This window comes from Camelina sativa, chromosome 20 (assembly GCF_000633955.1).
Source record: "Camelina sativa cultivar DH55 chromosome 20, Cs, whole genome shotgun sequence".
Classification (NCBI taxonomy): domain Eukaryota; kingdom Viridiplantae; phylum Streptophyta; class Magnoliopsida; order Brassicales; family Brassicaceae; genus Camelina; species Camelina sativa.
In genome coordinates this window covers 5079825-5099232 of record NC_025704.1, presented here as the reverse complement: position 1 = coordinate 5099232, position 19408 = coordinate 5079825, and the positions used below count along the sequence as shown (strand labels likewise).

The following is a 19408-nucleotide window of genomic DNA, read 5'->3' as shown; positions in this document are numbered from 1 at the left end:
CCTTCTTTCAGCACTAGTTTTCTTGGAAAAAGAGATAGATGACTTGGCTGCATTTATCTGTTGACCCGAGGCTCTTCCATACTTTCCCAAGATCTTCATCAGAGCTAAACAGGCCTTCTCACTGCTTTTGGTGAAAAACATTGTGTCGTCGGCAAACAGCAAGTGGTTTATCTTTGGACTGCCTCTTGCTACTCGAAATCCTGGGAACTGACCAGTTCTTTGAGCTTTATTGCATAACCCTGACAAAACTTCACTACACAGAATGAATATGTAGGGTGATAACGGGTCGCCTTGTCGAATTCCTCTCAAAGGTTTAACTTTTCCTCTAGGCGTATCATTCACAAGGAAGGAATAAGAAACAGTGGTAATACACTGCATGACCCACTTTATCCATAGAGGATGAAAACCAAGCCTCTTGAGAACCTTCTGTACGAAGCACCATTCCACCCTGTCGTAGGCTTTGCTCATATCTGACTTAACCGCCATGGCACAATGAACCTCAGCCCCTGAAGTCTTCAAAAAATGCAGCATCTCGTGCGTAATCAGCACGTTGTCCGAGATTGCTCTACCAGGAATGAACGCCGATTGATTCTCAGACACTAGACTAGCCAACACTGGTTGCAATCTTCGAGCGAGTAACTTGGAAATGGCCTTATAGTAAACATTACAGAGAGCTATAGGCCTAAAATCTGCTACCTTTTTTGCGCCTTGACCTTTGGGGATAAGTCTGATGTATGTTTCATTCAGATTATAAGGCATGACTCCAGAGACAAAGAATTCCTGGATTTCTGCAACTATGGCTGGTCCCACTGCCTCCCAGTTCGAATGAAAGAAACAGGCGGAGAACCCGTCGGGTCCCGGAGCCTTACCCGGGTGGATGTCAAAAACCGCATCTCTTATCTCCTTTGTAGAAGGAACCGCAATTAGACGTTGGTTAACCTCCTCCGAAATACGGGGGGATAATGCTTCCTCAATTGTGTTCTCCAGATCTGGATCCTCCTCCCTTGGTGTGGCAAATAACTTCACAAAGTAGTCTGCAATCACTTCCCCAATCTGATGATCCTCAAAAATGCTTTGCCTTCCTCGTCTTCCAACACTGACAGGTTATTGATAGCTTTCCTCCCTCTTGTTGCTGCGTGAAAATAACATGTGTTTTGATCCCCTAGGCTAAGCCATAATTGCCTACTCCGTTGCTTCCAGAAACTCTCCTCATCTTTGTAAGCAGCCTTGAGTGTTTCATTGATTCTTGATAGCAACACCTCATCCTGTATAGGATTAGTCATAGCCTTTTCCAGGTCATACTGGTGCCTCTTAATAGCTAACTGGCTATTTCTATGCTTTTCTTTGTTCCATTTGACAAGAGCCCTTCTGCAATTTGCAATACGGGTCTGGACAGAAGTATTATCCCTCGTCAGCCAAGTCGAAGCCACCAGTTGTTTCACCTCCTCATTATCTTTGAGCCTACGATCATACCTGAACATCCCTCGTCGTTTCTGTCTAGTGAGCGCAAAATGGATAAGAATGGGACGGTGATCTGATCCCTCGAACCGCAAATATTCAACACGCCCATTAGGAAACATCGTGGCCCAAGAACTGTTACTCAAAGCTCTGTCCAACCGGCAAAACACTAAATGAGAGTGCCTATTTCCTCTCCAAGACAGGAAGTTACCCGTATGACGAAGATCATACAAATCACACTCAGCTAGAAAGGATCTGAAATCCACAAAAGAGCCTTCTGGTCGCGATGGGCCTCCACTCTTCTCTGAACTATCCACTATATCATTAAAATCACAATAGAGGAACCAAGCTTCCTCCCTTGACTCTGCTATCATCTTTAATGCTTCCCAAACCCTTCTCCTTTTAATATGGTCCGGGTCACCATACACAAACGTCGCATAAAAGCTTTTTCCTTTAACCAAAACCTTAGTATCCACAAAGTTACTGCCTGACACGAGAATCTCAATATCAACATCCTGCTTCCACAATAAGGCTAGACCTCCACCACCATGGCCTTGGGGGGGAACCAAATGCCTGCAAGCAAAGTTAAGACCCTCGACTGCCTTTAGAGTGACAGCATCCGAGTTCTTTGTCTCCATTAAAAACATTATATCCGGTGAGAACTGCTTGTACATCTCCCCAATACGATAAACTGTCTGGGGGTTCCCCAATCCCTGACAGTTCCAGGCTATAATATCTAAGGAATGAGGGAGGGGGGAGGGTGAAAATCCCCTGACCGTGAAGGATTCTGAGCTGTCGCCTCCACACTTGGATCCATACTTGCTTGTTCATTGTTGTTAACTCTCGCTGTCTGAGAAGGAATCACCAGAGAGTCCATATTTAGCTTTCTTCGAGGAGAAGCTTGTGCAAGGAGGAGTTTCCGCTTCTTCGAGGTTCTACCCCCCGCAATAGGGCTCGAGTTAACTTTCTTTCTTCCCTGGGCTTTGCTAGAAGTTCGACTCGGTGGTCTGCCAGGTCTCCTTTTAGAAGCTGGTTTCTTTACTGGCTTGGGGGGAGGAGCAACTAGGTTTACAGGTCCGAGTCTCAGAATTGCCGGGATACGCTCTTGACTGTGATCCACCTCAGGGGACTCTAAATCTTGATTACCCGTTTCCAGCTCCTCCTCAGCAGCCCAGATAGTGTTCCTCACCATGTGTTCGGCTGTTTCCTCTAGTTGGCCTTCCGCTTCCGCTTGACGCAGCCTCTCCCTTCTAGCTGCACTCTCTGTCGGATCAGGGCAGCTAATGTATTGCTCCATCACATTCCGGACTTCTCCAAGAGCAATTTCCACTGCCTCTTGTGGTAATATTCTACTATTTGCACCAAGCGGGAAGCCACATGAACCTCTACCTTTTTTGTTCGTTGTATCATTTGATGGTTTGGCGACATGACGGAGAGGAGAGGAAGCCCTACTCCGCCCATCCACACGGGGCATGCTAGAGTAGTATCTAGACCGTTGTTCATCCCCAAGGTGAGAGGAACTATATCCCACTTCCTCTGTCACCTGTGTACTAGCAGTTTTCCGTATATTGTGTCTGTCAGGCAGGTCTAGAGAAGTGTGTCTAGATGTGGGAGAAGTATCCCTGTGCCCAGACCTACGATAGTGTCGCTCCCTATCCTCCCTGTACCTGTGGTCTCTACTCCTCGCTGGGTACTGATCATCAGACCTTCCTTGCGGAGATCTTCTCCGGCGGATAGAGCGAGACTCATCGTCTGACTGTCGAGAAGAGCGATGTCCTCTTCCGGTTATAGGCGGTAGTGGAAAAGGGCGGAAGACTTTTGACGAAGGACAAGCCTTATCATCATGGTCCAGTCGGAGACAGATCTTACAGAATTTCTTTAGGCGTTCGTAAATCAATTCCGCTTCAAGCTCCTCCCCATTAGGGAACTCAACAATAGCAGTTTTAACTAGGGGTTGTAGCCCGTTGATACGGACTCTCATTCGTGCTACCGTAGCTGAGACGTCGAGCTCCTCCACCACTCCAATATCGTCTCCAATACTCTGGATCAATTCAGGTGTCCACAAATGCACATGTATTCTAGTAACCTGGATCCAAAACGGTATCTCCGAGGGGAAGTCCCTGGATATTGTTGGTTCCCACCATTGTAAGATAATCATATACCCCGCGAAATGGTAGGGTCTTCCTTCAAGAACAAGCTGGATGTCCTCCTCCGAGGCGAATTGAAACTGAAACATCCCGTGCCCTAGATCTGCACCTAAAAGGCTCGACGCCGTTTTCCAGTGCTCAGTAAAGAAAGAGATAAGAGACCAGGCTCTTTGAACGACTGGGTTGGTAATTCTTCCAATCAACGTAAGTTTATGCCTTTGCATTAGCGCCGTGTTATCACTCACCGGGGCTTTAACCCGAGAAACTCTTGGTTGGTGGCTCGAAGAGGCCACTGCCTTCCCTTTTTCAGCATAAGAGAGTCGGTTAGTCATTACTTCAGGGGGGATTCGTCACAGCACCAATAGACGATTGAGATCTGGATCTTCGGAAATGACGAGACCAGATCGGAGATCCTAACCAGAAGGAATAGCCGCTACGACCTCAATAGTCCTCCAGAGACTCCACTGCACCAAAAGCAACAACAAGAAAGCAGAGAAGGAGGTATACGAGGCACTGGTAAGATGATTCCGGTAGTAGTCAGCTCAATCTCTTACTAGACAAACTCTTTATGAGAAAGAGAGTTCTAAAGCTAAGTCCACACATGCAAATTCTTGTAATTTACTGACATTATTTATTTGTTTATTAGCTAATGAAATAAAATAATATAGCAATTTTGTATAATAAAACTATACATATTTAAATATTTGAACATGAAACATGAAGTCCAAATTATTCATTCTAACTAATAAGCAAAAACATCATTTTTGTAATATTATATTCCACAAGAGTTACCACCAGCTCCACCGTATATGTAAACAAATTGGAATATTCAAAAATACGTTTCTTTCCATCTTTTAAGCCATATATATAATTATATATACATGTTTAAAAAAAATTTCATATGCTAAACATGGTATTAATTAAAATTAAATTTTGTTATGGGTTGTATGTACCAACGAGATGTTTTGCTAAGCTATAGTTATAAATTTTGAAGATTATGATATGAATTTCTAATTTGAAATCAAACTTATAAAAAGAAAAAAATAGTTGAAAAAATAAAATAAAATATGAGCCACAGATAAGTAAAAAATTAGAGAAAGCTAAAAAATAAAAATAATATATTTAAGTTACATTCTTGCATTTATGTACAATGTGTTTATAAACAGTCTATGACTCACTCGGCCTATCTGATCTCTTTAAAAACAAATAGTTTGTTTGATGGAGTCATCAAATTATAATGAGAATGTTTGCAATACCTGCTCTGATGATGATACGTCGGGCATAGGCGCATAGCAATGCACGATAGTAAGAAGATACACCACAACAATAAACACAAACCTCTAGCAAACTTTTTATGCAACATTCCTAGCTTCCATCTCCTAACACTACAAGAAAACATCATGTATTCCTACAAATTTTCCTACAAAACAGTTGGTAGGAAAAATTTCCTACCAAAACCCTACATAATTTTGACGAAAAGTTACTATCGTAGGAAAAAAGAAGATAATTTTCCTACAAAACTAGTATGAGAAAATCGTAAGAAATTTCTTACGAAAATCCTAAAAATAATTTGGTCGAAGAAAATATTTGTAGGAAAACAGAAAGCATATAGAAAGAAAAGATGTTGAATGAATTTGGTAGGAATGTTTCTTTCAAATTTCCTACAAAAAGTTTGTTGAAGGAAAATTCGTACGAACCCAAGAAAAATATGAAAGGAGATGACGTAGAATGAATTTGGTAGGAAAAATTCTTTCGAATTTCCTACGAAACAAAAAAATATAATAAAAAAATGTAGTAAAAAATTAGTAAAAACCTAGATGCGCTGCAGCCTCCATATCATTCCTTTCTCAACTTCTTCTTCTTTTTCCTCCTTTTTTTCCTCTCTACGTTTTCTCCTTTGTTCTTAGAAAATCCAATATTTTTCTCAGCGTTTTCTAATCGACTTCAATCTTGTTGATAAGCAACTGATCTCTTTCTCTACCTCTTTGATCTCTATCATCTTCTCCATTGGAAAAAAAAAATCAAGACATCACCAACAGTTGAGTCAATCCATACATCACCAACAACCGATTCACCGGAGCAAACTTGAAGCTTTAGATTCCATCCTTACAGACCCTGATCTGTGACTGGTGGAAGTAATCTGGGAATCTCCATCGTCGAAGCCAGCGTTGTTCTTGATCTGAAGCTTTGGAGGAATGTTTAGCGTTTCAGTCAATATTAATTTTTTGTATTTAGTATTTAGTTTGTAAATATATTTTTTTATTAGGCTTGTAATTTAGTTTTAAAAAGAATTGTATTTCTAATTAAATTAATAATTTGGTTATAAATATAATTATTTGGATTAATAATTAATGTTAATAGTTTTTGATTAAATTCGAAATAAATATAATTATAGAGAAAACATTAACTGATTTTATTTTTTGTTAAGTTTGTAAGAAAATTGTAAGACTAGTTTGGTAGGAAAATAGTAAGAATGAATTTCCTACTAATATTTTAGTAGGAAAATGGTCAAAAAACCTCCTTCCACTTTCCTTCGAAATTCTTACGAAATTTTTTTTGTAGGAATTCCGTAGGAAATTTCCTACGAAAATCTCACTAATATCGATTTCTTACAGGCAATTACCTCTATATTTTTTGGTAGAAAAACAGTAAAAAACAGATGTTTCCTACCATTTTACTACAATAGTTGCGGTAGGAGCTATAGCTCCGTTAATTCATTTCGTGATCACTATATCATTTTCCAGTTTCGAACGTAAGATTCTCTACGTGAAATTAAGGGTTACAGTCCTTTTAGGGCAAATGAGTGAGTAGTGAGAGTGCCTAAGTTTTGCTTTTGTAGAGGCGATATACGTATACAGCGCGAGTTAACAGAAATAAATACATATATTGATAAATAAATGTTTCATAAGATAAAAAAAATATGTACAGCGCGAGTTAATTTACAACAAGAAAAGAGAATCTACTGTGTAAATAAAATATCTTCTTAATTAATTAGTTTCAATTATAATATCCCCTGTAATGAGTTTTTTTCCCCGCCTCATCTCATCAGTCGATTGACGATCCCAAATAAGAAACTTAGCGAACAAAGATATAAAAGGATTTACTTCAACGACACCAAACCCTTGCGTGCTTGTATTTAAATGGCATTGGCCCCATTGGGTTTGTTCTAACTTTTAACTGAGCTAGTGAGCTTTCCTTTTTCTTTTGATAGTGTTCAAAATAATTTTACTTCATATTCTAAATATATATAGTCTACTTTTATTCTCCCTTAATTGTTAAATCTTGACATTATAAATATATATATATATATATATATAATTTTTAAGATATATATGATTCAAATACATATACTATTCTCCAACTTACTGAAAATTGTCATTTTTTTAATCGTTTAGAAGATATATATGACTCAATATTATATCTCAAAATAGATTAGATCTTGGTTTGTCTATTGAATTTGAGTTCATGTATGTACGTAAATGGCGAAGGCTCGCTCAATTTCAATAGGATTTCAATTTATATTAAAAAGATAAAACTGAATAAATAAACTATATATAAAATGTTCTAAGGAATTTAATTATTTTAAATGTATTATATATGGTATCTATATTGTATTTGTGTCTTGATTAGTATTTTAGTAGCAAGGGCCGTGCCTCGTGCTTTAAAAAAATAAACTTCCGCCTACGGCATCATGTTTTGGAAAAATATGAAAGCACTATTTTTAATCATAGATATGTTCAACAAACCCTTATTTACTAACTTTAGTTTTTTTTTTTTGTTAAAGGATAACTAACTTTAGTTTTCCCGGTAAGGTCTAACAAAAGTATCCTCATTTACGTTTCCTACTTTTTAGTTCTTGTATAGACTGTTAATTTTAATCAAATTTCATTTAAGTTAAACAAAAAAACAAACTGAATAAATAGACAAACTTTAGTCCAAAAAAAAAAAAAAGAAGAATAAATAGACAAACCATCATCGTTCATCTTCATCATAAAAGTTAGCCTGCTCTCTTATGTATTCTTCGTTTTGTTTTTTTATCGTTTTAGTTGTACTTGTTTTTTAGTAGAATTCTACTACTTTTAAAATGCAATTATAATTGTTTATCTTTTTAAAATGCAATCATAATTGTTTTAAAATGCAATCATAATTGTTTAACACTATGTTAATCGTTTTTAGTAGAACACTCTTATCTTTGTTTAAGCATGTTATTAGAATATTTGAGTCATAAGTAAGCACTTCTTTTTTAGGTTTATCCTTATCTCTTTTCTTTTTTTTTTTTTTTTTTTTTTTTTNCATCCTTATCTCTTTTCTTTCATTTTTATGTGGTGTGTTTTGAGCTCATGGAATCGTATCTTTTTCAAGTTATTAAGGCCAATGATGACTTGACAAGAAAACATAAGCAATTTTTCCTGTTTTAGTTATTGCGTACACTGAAGAGAGAACTTTTAATTCTACCATGGGATTGGGAATCATTTTTTTTTCCTTTTAACTAAATAAATCAGTTTTTTTCCTTTTTCCAAATAATTTGAGTGTCATTTAAAAAGCAATTCACATTAATTTTCGAAACTGTTACAATTTTATTATACTTTTCATTTATACATTACATTACTATCTCCAAATTTATTGACAATTTCATTATCTAACAACAATGTTATAGCCGCCATAGGTATGATGTTTTCTTAGAAGAAGAATTCTATTATCTCTTATAACTATGTAACTTTGATAATTTTTTTTTTTTTTGACAAACCTATCTTTGATAATTTTAAGACCAATAATGTGAAAACTACCCAAAAAAGCTAAACATAGTATTAAAATATAATTTTGTTGTTGGTCGTTTGTATAGGACCAAGAGATGTTTTGCTAATTGTGCTATAATGTACTATAAAGATTCTGAAATGATTGTCTAATTTGAAATAAAATATATTGTATAAATTAAAAAAATTATGAGCAAAACTTAAGCAAAACATAAGAAAAAGTTAAGAATTTTTTTTTTAAGATGATAAGAAAAGAAATTTTATATTTATGTATTTATGTACAACTATAACCCTTTTTAGATTATGAGTTTTTTTTTCTTAGTTGGGTAAAGAACAAACACAAGTAGGGAAGAGACAATACAATGGTTATATAAACAGTCTATGACTCAGCCTATATGATCTCTCTAAAAACAAATTATAATGACAATAGTAGGATATTGGCCATTAGAGATATTACAACATTGGTTGATCACGCAACCTACACACAGTGGTCAGTGGGGCGATGATATTCTGAACTTGGAGCATTTAGGACGACATACAACGACCTAGATGGGTTTCGGACGAAGGCTTTGGGAAAAGCAGTTATTTATGTAAATTGGAAGTAACTCAAAAGAGAGATTCACTTGCAGCTCTGAAGAAAGATCACAGCACTCCACGGAAAAAACTTGCCCTCAAGCCCTCAATTTCCACAGTTCGTAGCTCCTATCTATCTTTTTGTTGTATCTCGTTCTCTTTTGGTCTTATAAACTCCAGAGCGATGCTCAATTTTATGGCTCCTTCGATTAATATAAACCGGTATCTCTTTAACAAAAAAAGAAAAAAGAATCCCAAAACTATATTGCTCCTCTTCTCTCACACACGAATCTCTCTCTATCTGCAAGAGTCTCTCATTTTGCCATTGTAGCGTTAACTTTATTTGGTTCGTTAACGTATGTTAGTTTATAATATGCTTTTTTTTTTTCTTTGTTGCAATTGTTAATAGTTGCATATATATGAATATATGATATATCTCACCAAATTTGTAGCGCTCGCCTATTATTGTCTCCACTACTTTTCAACTGACCATTCCCTTCCTATTATTTTCTTGTGTTCATAAACTAAAATGGAGCAAAACGCGTTTATAGTCCGATAGAGAGGCTCATTTGTTTCTAGAACATAGAAGGAAAGGAATCGGTTCCAATATATGTTGTTGCACTTTTTCACCAACTCCTACCATTTTCAAAGTTGACTTTCTATGTTTCATTTTCATTTTTTTGAAGATTAGAGAAATCTGAATACGAAAAAAAAGGAAAAAGAAAAGAAAAGACGATACTCTATAATCTACCGCAGTCAAAAGCCCAATCTCTTACTAGACATAATAAACTCTTAATGAGAAAGAGAGTTCTAAACCTAAGTCCAGTAGTCCACACATGCAAATTCTGGAAATTTACTGACATTTTATGCATTAGTTTATTAGTCGTTGTTCAAAAAAAAAAAATGCATTAGTTTATTAGCTAATGAAATAAAATAATATATGAAATAAAACTTATAAAAAGAAAAAATAGAATAAAATATGAACAAAACATAAGTAAAATATTAGAGAAATATAAAAATGATTATATGTTTAAGTTACATTTTTGCATTTATGTATAATGTGTTTAGTCTATTACTCCGCCTATCTGATCTCTCTAAAAACAAATAGTTTGTTTGATGGAGTCATCAGATTATAATGAGAATGTTTGCACTACCTGCTCTGATGATACGCCGGGCATAGCAACACACGATAGTAAAAAGACACACCACAACAATAAACACAAACCTCTAGTAAACTTGTGATGCAACTATCTATTCAGTAAGATTATCTACGTGAAATTAAACGAACACAGTTATTATTCAGTTGACGGAATGAACTATTCTGTTAACAGAGTTAGCTGTTCTAGTGATAAAAGTGGACCCACAAACACAAATGCCAATTGAAGGTTAGATTTAATAAAGTTGATACTTTGGTAGTTTTAGTTAAAAATATAATAGTTTGAAGGTTTAAACTGGAAATCATTATTATCTTAATAATTTTTTATGGGATTTTCCTTTTAAAATTTTAATTAATTAATTTACTCGAGACTCGTCTTCTAACCTCCTTTTGAAAAACTGATTAATATTAATATTAATATTATCGTATTATTTGATTTCGTTACCTAAAGAATTGTATGATAGTTGTTGATATGATTAGTTCGATTTTAACGCATTCTTATCTTTTATGCAATTGTACTAATCTTACATCTATTATATGAATCTTCATTGTTTTAAATATATATGCAAGATCCGATGCCGACTCATAGCTAATTTCTATTATGTGTGATAAAATGGCTTAGCATAAATTGAATTTCGACGAGGAAAGTGGAAGAGATAGACCGTTTAACCATTTGACTAAATATACATTTCCTATAAATTTTCATATCATCGATTAGTATAAATAGTAGGAGTAAATGCGATAGTATGTCGGTTAATTATGTTTAATTCAAGAATAACCTCGAACGACTTGAAATTCTTGATTTACCTTTAAAAAATTCTTGATAATATTTTTTCAATTTTATTTTAACATTTAAAATAGTATAAATAGTACATTATATATATATAAATATTTAAAATATTTAATTGTGTTTGGTACTTTGGTTATAAGGATAGTAGAGAAAGTTAACTAAATTTGTTTGGATATGAATATAAGCATTAAATAGCATTCAATGTAAAAACTTTCCAAAAAATATTTTTAAGCAAAAACTACTGCAAAAATACTATTATAGATTATGATATGATTGTCTAATTTGAAATAAAATATATTGTAAAAAAAAATTATGAGCAAAACTTAAGCGAAACATAAGAAAAATTTAAGAAAAATTTACAAAATGATAAAAAGCTAATTTTATATTTATGTTTTTATGTACAACTATAACCCTTTTTAGATTATGAGTTTTTTTTCTTAGTTGGGTAAAGAAGAAACACAAGTAGAGAAGACACAAAACAATGTGTTATATAAACAGTCTATGACTCAGTCTTTATGATATCTCTAAATTACTAAATACAAATGATGGCTGTCTTCTTTTATCCATGCATTCGACGATATCACCATCGGAAGTCATCTTCTCAAAATAAATTTCAAAACAAACAAACGAGATTCAGAAAAAAATAAAAGAACTCTCTTCATCAGATAATGAGAAGTGTTTCCAATACCTTTTGTGGTGATACTCCCGGAGTAGCGATGCACGAAATAAAGAACACCCACCACAAACATCTACGCAAATACAAAGACAAAAATTTGAACTTGAACTTGGAACTAAAGACAAAGTTTCCAAAATCAGGTAAAGTTAGAGTTGTCAAAATCTGGGGGAAAAAAAATGAACCTGGTCAAGCTGAAGAAGAGGGATCGGAAGATCAAAAGAGAAAAAGAGAAGACAAGCGAGGATAAATCGAAGAAGCTTCTTTCAAGACTCATTAGTATTTTGAATTAATGAGTATTTTTTGTTCTCAGTAGGGTAATTATAGAAGAAACCCTGCTGGTGGAAAAGGATGTGTCTATCTCTCTTCCCCTGTAATGAGTTTTTTTTCCCGCCTCATCTCATCAGTCGATTGACGATCCCAAATAAGAAACTTAGCCAACAAAGATATAAAAGGATTTACTTCAACGACACCAAACCCTTGCGTGCTTGTATTTAAATGGCATTGGCCCCATTGGGTTTGTTCTAACTTTTAACTGAGCTAGTGAGCTTTCCTTTTTCTTTTGATAGTGTTCAAAATAATTTTACTTCATATTCTAAATATATATAGTCTACTTTTATTCTCCCTTAATTGTTAAATCTTGACATTATAAATATATATATATATATATATATATATATAATTTTCAAGATATATATGATTCAAATACATATACTATTCTCCAACTTACTGAAAATTGTCATTTTTTAATCGTTTAGAAGATATATATGACTCAATATTATATCTCAAAATAGATTAGATCTTGGTTTATCTATTGAATTTGAGTTCATGTATGTACGTAAATGGCGAAGGCTCGCTCAATTTCAATAGGATTTCAATTTATATTAAAAAGATAAAACTGAATAAATAAACTATATATAAAATGTTCTAAGGAATTTAATTATTTTAAATGTATTATATATGGTATCTATATTGTATTTGTGTCTTGATTAGTAGTATTTTAGTAGCAAGGGCCGTGCCTCGTGCTTTAAAAAAAATAAACTTCCGCCTACGGCATCATGTTTTGGAAAAATATCAAAGCACTATTTTTAATCATAGATATGTTCAACAAACCCTTATTTACTAACTTTAGTTTTTTTCGGTAAGGTCTAACAAAAGTATCCTCATTTACGTTTCCTACTTTTTAGTTCTTGTATAGACTGTTGATTTTAATCAGATTTCATTTAAGTTAAATAAAAAAAAAATAAAAAAAAAAAAACTGAATAAATAGACAAAGTGACAAACCATCATCGTTCATCTTCATCATAAAAGTAAGCCTGCTCTCTTCTGTATTCTTCGTTTTGTTTTTTTATCGTTTTAGTTGTACTTGTTTTTAGTAGAATTCTACTACTTTTAAATTTTGTTTTAAAATGCAATCATAATTGTTAAACACTATGTTAATCGTTTTTAGTAGAACACTCTTATCTTTGTTTAAGCATGTTATAAGAATATTTGAGTCATAAGTAAGCACTTCTTTTTTAGGTTTATCCTTATCTCTTTCCTTTCATTTTTATGTGGTGTGTTTTGAGCTCATGGAATCGCATATTTTTCTAGTTATTAAGGCCAATGATGACTTGACAAGAAAGCATAAGCAATTTTTCCTGTTTTAGTTATTGCGTACACTGAAGAGAGAACTTTTAATTTTGTTGTGGGTTGTTTGTGTAGGACCACAAGATGTTTTGCTAAGTGTGCTATAGTATACTATGAAGATTATGATATGATCTTTTAATTTGAAATAAAAAATATTGTAAAAAATAAAAAAATTATGAGCAAAACTTAAACGAAACATAAGAAAAAATTAAGAAAAATTAAAAAAACTGATAAAAAGTAATTTATATTTATGTTTTTATGTACAACTATAACCCATTTTAGATTAGGAGTTTTTTTTCTTAGTTGAGTAAAGAAGAAACACAAGTAGGGAAGACACAAAACAATGTGTTATATAAACAGTCTATGACTCAGTCTTTATGATCTCTCTAAAAACAAATAGTTTGTCTGGTGGAGTCATCAAATTATAATGACAATAGTAGGATATTGGCCCACCAGAGATATTATAATGATTTAAAATATATTTGGCTAATAATAGTACAGAACATAAAATAGATAAATAAAATAACAAAACTAAAAATTAAATGAACCTGTATAGTTTGTGATATATTGGTTGTCAATCGCTGGCTGTCTTCTTTTGTCGATGCATTCGACAATATCACCATCGGAAGTCATCTGCTCAAAATAAATTTCAAATACAAACCAACGAGATTCAGAAAAAATAACAGAAGTCTCTTCATCACATAATGAAAAATTGTTTCCAATACCTTATGTGGTGATACCCCCGGAGCGATGCACGAAATAAAGAACACCCACCACAAACATCTACGCAAATACATTCCTGATTCCATTGACACACTGTTAAAATTAAAATTAAAATTCCGTAACTCAAAATCTATTGCATTAAATTTTCCTTTGAGAAATCAAGAACTCAAGCTCGATCTGTCTATGACTCAGCCTATATGATATCTCTAAAAAGAAATAGTTTGTCTGGTGGAGTCATCAAATTATAATGGCAATAGTAGGATATTACAACATTGGTTGATCACGCAACCTACGCACAGTGGGGCGGCGAAATTCTGTACTTGAAGCATTTAGGACGACATACAACGACTCAGATGGGTTTCGGTCACTTCCCTGACGAAGGCTTTGGGAAAAACAGCTATTTGTGTAAATTGGAGTTGTTGATCCCAATCAAAAAGTTGGTCAACATAGCAACCAATCCAGTGTTACGACGTCAAACATCTCTACACAGAAAAATGCAAGACCCATTTCTTCTAGGGGAGGCCAGGGTTTAGGCTTACACATTTAAGAGCGGTTCCATTTGCATTTGGCTCTTCTCTTGTTTTCTTTGTACTTTATTTTCTTATCATTTTGTATTTTTCTCTTTACTGTATAAATTTTTGTTGTAAAAAGATTGTTTATAGTGAATGTGTGGCTTCTACATTATAAATTTTCGTGTCTCGGTAATCTACAATTAACAAATCCGATTTGTTAACAATTTACTATGAATGAAAACATTCTAGTTAAAAATCAACTAAGCAAAGCTCATAAAAATATACTTTTATGTTTCATGTCATCAAAACTGGGACTTCCAAAGTAACAAAAACTTGTGTATTAACTCTTGTCTAAACAAAAGTAAAAACTTCAATTTTTGTTGTACAAATTTATATTGTGGATAAAATTAAGTTTTTTTTTATTGTGGATAAAATTTTAAGTTTTCTATTGAGCTCTCAAATTTTGAAGTTTCAATAGTAAAATTTCTATTGCAGATGAAAAAAAAATTTGTTGGACAAATAAAAGCTTATACAATGAAGAATGTTTATTTTTTTCAATTTTTGTTGACAAACTTCGTTTTATGTTGTAAGTATTTTAGTATCGCGCGACGTCAATAATTAGTAACTAATAACTTTAGTTTTTTCGGTAAAGTCCAATAAAAGTATGTCTTCACCTAAAATTAGTTTTAAGAATAACGACAACTCAAATTTTAGTTTAAATAACTTTTCAAAAATATTGCATGTTTAAGAAGTACGCATTCACAAATTTATCTTCATATATGATACGGAAAATTTCAATAATCAAACAATTCATAGATTAAACTCATTACATATGTATTTCCTACCCTTTGGCTTCTGATTTTATAATCACACCATTTGTATTACAACTACTACCTAGAGAAGAAGAAGAAGAAGACTTCTGATATGTCGCATTTGATCTTCTACCAGAGGCCAGGGGATGATCCGTTAACATCATCAAGCCGCTTTATCATCCAGTCAATGATATCACGACCGACATCCTCACGCTCAGGTTCAAAGAGAAGGTCGTGTAAAAAAACCATCATAGAGTTTGATGTCTTTGAAAACTGATGGTGGATCAGTGACTTTGTCCGTACTGGACACTGTGTTTTAAATCAAAGATCTGGAACATGCTGTTGTGATTGACCATAAAAATTGATCGTTTTCTTGTTATTGATCATTTGAGCGATGAATTATGTATTTGTTTGTTTTCAATTTTAATGGGTTCTAAATATTTGTACTGATAATAAATAAGTAACCGAACTGAAATGCCTGATAACCGAACCAGACATTTATTCAGATAACTTCATGAGGATTTTTGTGGATAAACCTTTTTTTTGTCACTCAAAATATTTTTTCTTCTATAAAGTATCAGTATCAACACTGATATAATATGTATGCATTCACAAATCTATCTTCATACGAAAATCTTCAATAATCAAACAATTCATAGATTAAAACCATTGTATATGTATCTCCTACACTTGGCTTCTGATTTTACAATCACACCATTTGTATCGCAACTACCACCTAGAGAAGAAGAAGAAGACCTCTGATATGTCGCATTTGATCTTCTACCAGAGGCCAGGGGCTGATCCGTTAACAACATCAAGCCGCTTCATCATCCAGTCGATGATATCACGACCGACATCCTCACGCTCAGGTTCAAAGAGAAGGTCGTGTAAGAAACCATCGTAGAGTTTGATGTCTTTGAAAACTGATGGTGCCTGATTATACAAATCTTGTGAAGCTAGTGGATCAGTGACTTTGTCCGCTGTACCATGGAGAACAAAGAAAGGCACTGTAATAGACTTGAAGTTCCTGGTCAAGTAAGCTGTTATGCGAAGAATCTCATGGCCTGTTCGGACTCTTATTGGACCCGTGTAGACTAACGGATCAGAGTATTTGGCTAAGAGAGCTTCAGGGTCTCTTGAGACCGGAATGCCTCTCTTGTTTGCTCCTTTAAATTGGAACCTTGGAGCGACCAATGAGAAGATTGGAGCTATTGCCTACAAAAGAAACATATGATCTTAACGATCACCCACAAAATTCTCCAGCAGAGTATGACAAAGCATCTAAATTGAATAGACTGACTTACCCCGACAATGGGATGAGCGGGTTTGACACGAAGTGCAGGCGATGTCAGGACAATGCCAGCTAACATATCTTCAATAGAGGGAGATGAAGCTGCCTATGTTAACACAAGGTAGACCCTTAAAGTCAGGACACTGTAAACAATAAAAATCTTGAAGAGAGCTTCAAAGGTACGAAATTAAAGTACCTTCAAAACCACAGCTCCACCAGTAGAGTGACCAAAGAGGAAACACGGTACCCCCGGATTCTCAGACCTAATCTTTTCCAAGAAAGCTTCCTATAGAATTCAAATCAAGACACCAAATCAAGATGGAACATTTCTCTAGTTTCATAACCAAAAAGCCAAAAAAAACAACAACTAATGTCTGTAAGAATGTGTGAACTTACGGTGTCGGCAACAACATAATCAAGAGAAGGAACATAGCCATGCAAACCATCACTCCCACCGTGACCTAATAAAGTAACATATGGCGACCTGTTCAGACCCACAGTTTCAGAACAAAATATGAAAATGAAAAAAAAGAAACAGAACAAGCTCGTCTTCATACCAATCCAGTCCATAGCATATACACCTAAATGACTCGCGTTTAGCTGCTTAGCGAATTGAGAATACCTTCCACTGCACATTCAAGAAAATTCACAGAATCAGAGATTCATTGATCAAAGAACAGAGATTTAATAAAATTGAGAAAAAGTAAAGATTTTTTCACCTGTGTTCATTCAATCCATGGATAATAATCAAAATCCCTCTGAAAACACAAACAAAAATTCAAAAATTCAAAGTCAAAATCGATACCGGAGAATTCTAATTTTGTGCATGCAAGGCTAATTACCTAAGTTCGCCGGAGAGAGGCAACCAAGAGCGAGAGAACAAAGCGTTACCACGACGACCGTAAAACAAAGAACTGTTCCAACGACAAGAGATCTCTCCATCTCCGAACATCTCAACGCCTTCCGCTAACGAACGACGTCTAGCCGTATCTTCCTCCTCGAGCTTCCAAGCCATCTTCCGTCTCCATCTTCTCGAAGGAGCAGGATCAGCCTCCTCTCTTTCCTCCTCATCCTCCTCTTCCGGCGTTGAAAGAGGCGAGACACGGCGACGAGGACGGAGACGGAGAACGAGGAGAAGAGAAAGAACGAGAGAGAGAACGAAGACGAGACACTTCCTTAGCGTTCTCAATATAAAAATTATCCGATTGCTCGCTCCTGATGTTAATTGCTCCATTTCCCCCGACGTTGACGCCATCGCCGGAAAAAAAAAATTCACAAATCGTAAAAATAATAAAAATGGAAAAAAGAAGAAAGAAAGAAGGAAAGCGTGTAACAGAGAAAATGTCAGAAAATTTTGGGGTGGGGACTCAATTTATAAGAGGTGAATATTTTTTTAATCTGATACAGTGGCGGAGTATCGTGTGAGTGATTACGTGGCTATATTTAATTGGTTGTTGAACTAACGAGATTATGTAGTAATGTTGTTGAGCGGTCAAAAGTCAGAGATTTGGACGGTGCTGATACTGTGTTTCCGCGAGGGTTCGGTCAAGAACCGTTGATGAGTTGGATATAAGTTAAATAAATGGTCCGTTACGGGTTATACGACGACATTTACAAAAACCGCGTTTTGTGAAACTGATTATTATTGTTTTTTCTTTTCTTTTTCATTAAATTAAAATTGATATTATATCCTTTTATTTCCTGATATGTTTAATTTGACACATTCTTATAGATTTATTATTATAATCATATGATCGTGTATTTATTATATACTTTATGGGTGTGATTGGAAACCAGTTTTTTGCGGATTTCATTTTTGTTTTTTTGAAAAACGCACTTTGTCACCACTCAACACTTTTATTTAACAAATACGTGGTTTTACAGAAAAAGCAAAAAGTGATAGTTTGCGTTCTGAAAGGAGAAAAATGCTGTGAACCGCTTTTTTAAAATGTAGCTGTCTTTAACCAGCGGTTTCTGCTCAAATACGCAACAGTTACATATTTTTTTTTTAATTAAAATATATTATAGATTTGATATTATTTTTTCCACAAATATATTATCTAGAGAGAAAAGAAAGGTAGGCTAGATAATATATTTGTAGAAAAAATAATATCAAATCTATAATATAATTTTTGTTAATATTATTAGATAAAACATTGAAAAATATGTGACAATGTAGTAATTTTTGTTTAAAAATGTTATAAAAAAGAATTATTCTCACTCTTAATGCTTTTTTTTTTACATTTTTTGACAATGAAATGTTTTTAATAAAAAATTAATATATTAACAACTAGATTTGAAAAAAATATAATCCATACTAGTTCTTTTTATTGTGTAATATTTGTTATGATTGAATTTGTTATTGTTTTTAACATTGAATAAACATATACATGATTAAATTTTAATTTTAATAAAATTTCATATTTAAAGTTCATAAATGATATATTTAAATTATAAATAAAAAATAAAGAACCAAAATGTTAATAACTTATGAATACTAATTATTAATAAATTTATTTATAATATATATAATCCGCACCGCTTTTCCTTTTTTTACCATTCACACAATTAATACTGAACCGCAAATAGTTTTTTCACCAATCAAATATCATTCTGTACCGCTTATTTTATAGAAACCGCACTTGTCCCGCAAACCGCACGTACCGCAGTTGAACCGTACCGCACTTCAAAACCGCTTTTCCCATACAACCAAAACCGCGGTCACCATTCGGACTCTATATATATATATATGTAAATAAAACGATACACACGAGAAAGTGAGAAGCAAGCTGAGTCACATGAGATAAATCAAATCAATTTGTTTAATGCCTTAAGTAGGATTTTGGAACATGTTGACCAGAGGTTGCCACTAGGCATCATCCTCACCAAG

The 19408-nt window shown here is 34.0% G+C and overlaps 2 protein-coding genes and 1 long non-coding RNA gene across 3 annotated transcripts in view; all 3 read right to left on the bottom strand.

Annotated features, from left to right (window-relative positions):
* The window catches only part of LOC109131143, a 5113-nt gene extending 2981 nt beyond the window's left edge, over nt 1-2132 (bottom strand). Inside the window, exons 1-2 of the mRNA XM_019241771.1 lie at nt 1102-2132; nt 83-1003 (exon numbers count right to left, since the gene is read on the bottom strand). Of these exons, the coding sequence (XP_019097316.1) occupies nt 83-1003; nt 1102-2132 (1952 nt within the window). The remainder of the gene's footprint in view (nt 1-82; nt 1004-1101) is intronic.
* Nucleotides 11349-12046, bottom strand: LOC104769400. The gene is made up of 3 exons (XR_764390.2): nt 11737-12046; nt 11567-11627; nt 11349-11475 (listed from the first exon to the last, which is right to left on the bottom strand). It is a non-coding gene; the product is annotated as an uncharacterized LOC104769400 (long non-coding RNA).
* On the bottom strand, nt 15816-17869 carry LOC104769399 (caffeoylshikimate esterase). The gene is made up of 7 exons (XM_010493603.2): nt 17361-17869; nt 17238-17276; nt 17076-17146; nt 16915-16979; nt 16715-16804; nt 16532-16624; nt 15816-16442 (listed from the first exon to the last, which is right to left on the bottom strand). The coding sequence occupies exons 1-7, from the start codon at nt 17771-17773 to the stop codon at nt 16008-16010; spliced, it is 1206 nt and encodes a 401-aa protein (XP_010491905.1). The 5' UTR covers nt 17774-17869; the 3' UTR covers nt 15816-16007.

Coding starts and splice junctions, on each gene's coding strand:
- LOC104769399 (XM_010493603.2), bottom strand. CDS start 17,773: ATGGCGTCAACGTCGGGGGAAATGGAGCAATTAACATCAGGAGCGAGC. Junction 17,147..17,237: donor CATGGATTGAATGAACACAG/GTGAAAAAATCT, acceptor TTGAATGTGCAG/TGGAAGGTATTCTCAATTCG. Junction 16,980..17,075: donor ATATGCTATGGACTGGATTG/GTATGAAGACGA, acceptor TTACTTTATTAG/GTCACGGTGGGAGTGATGGT.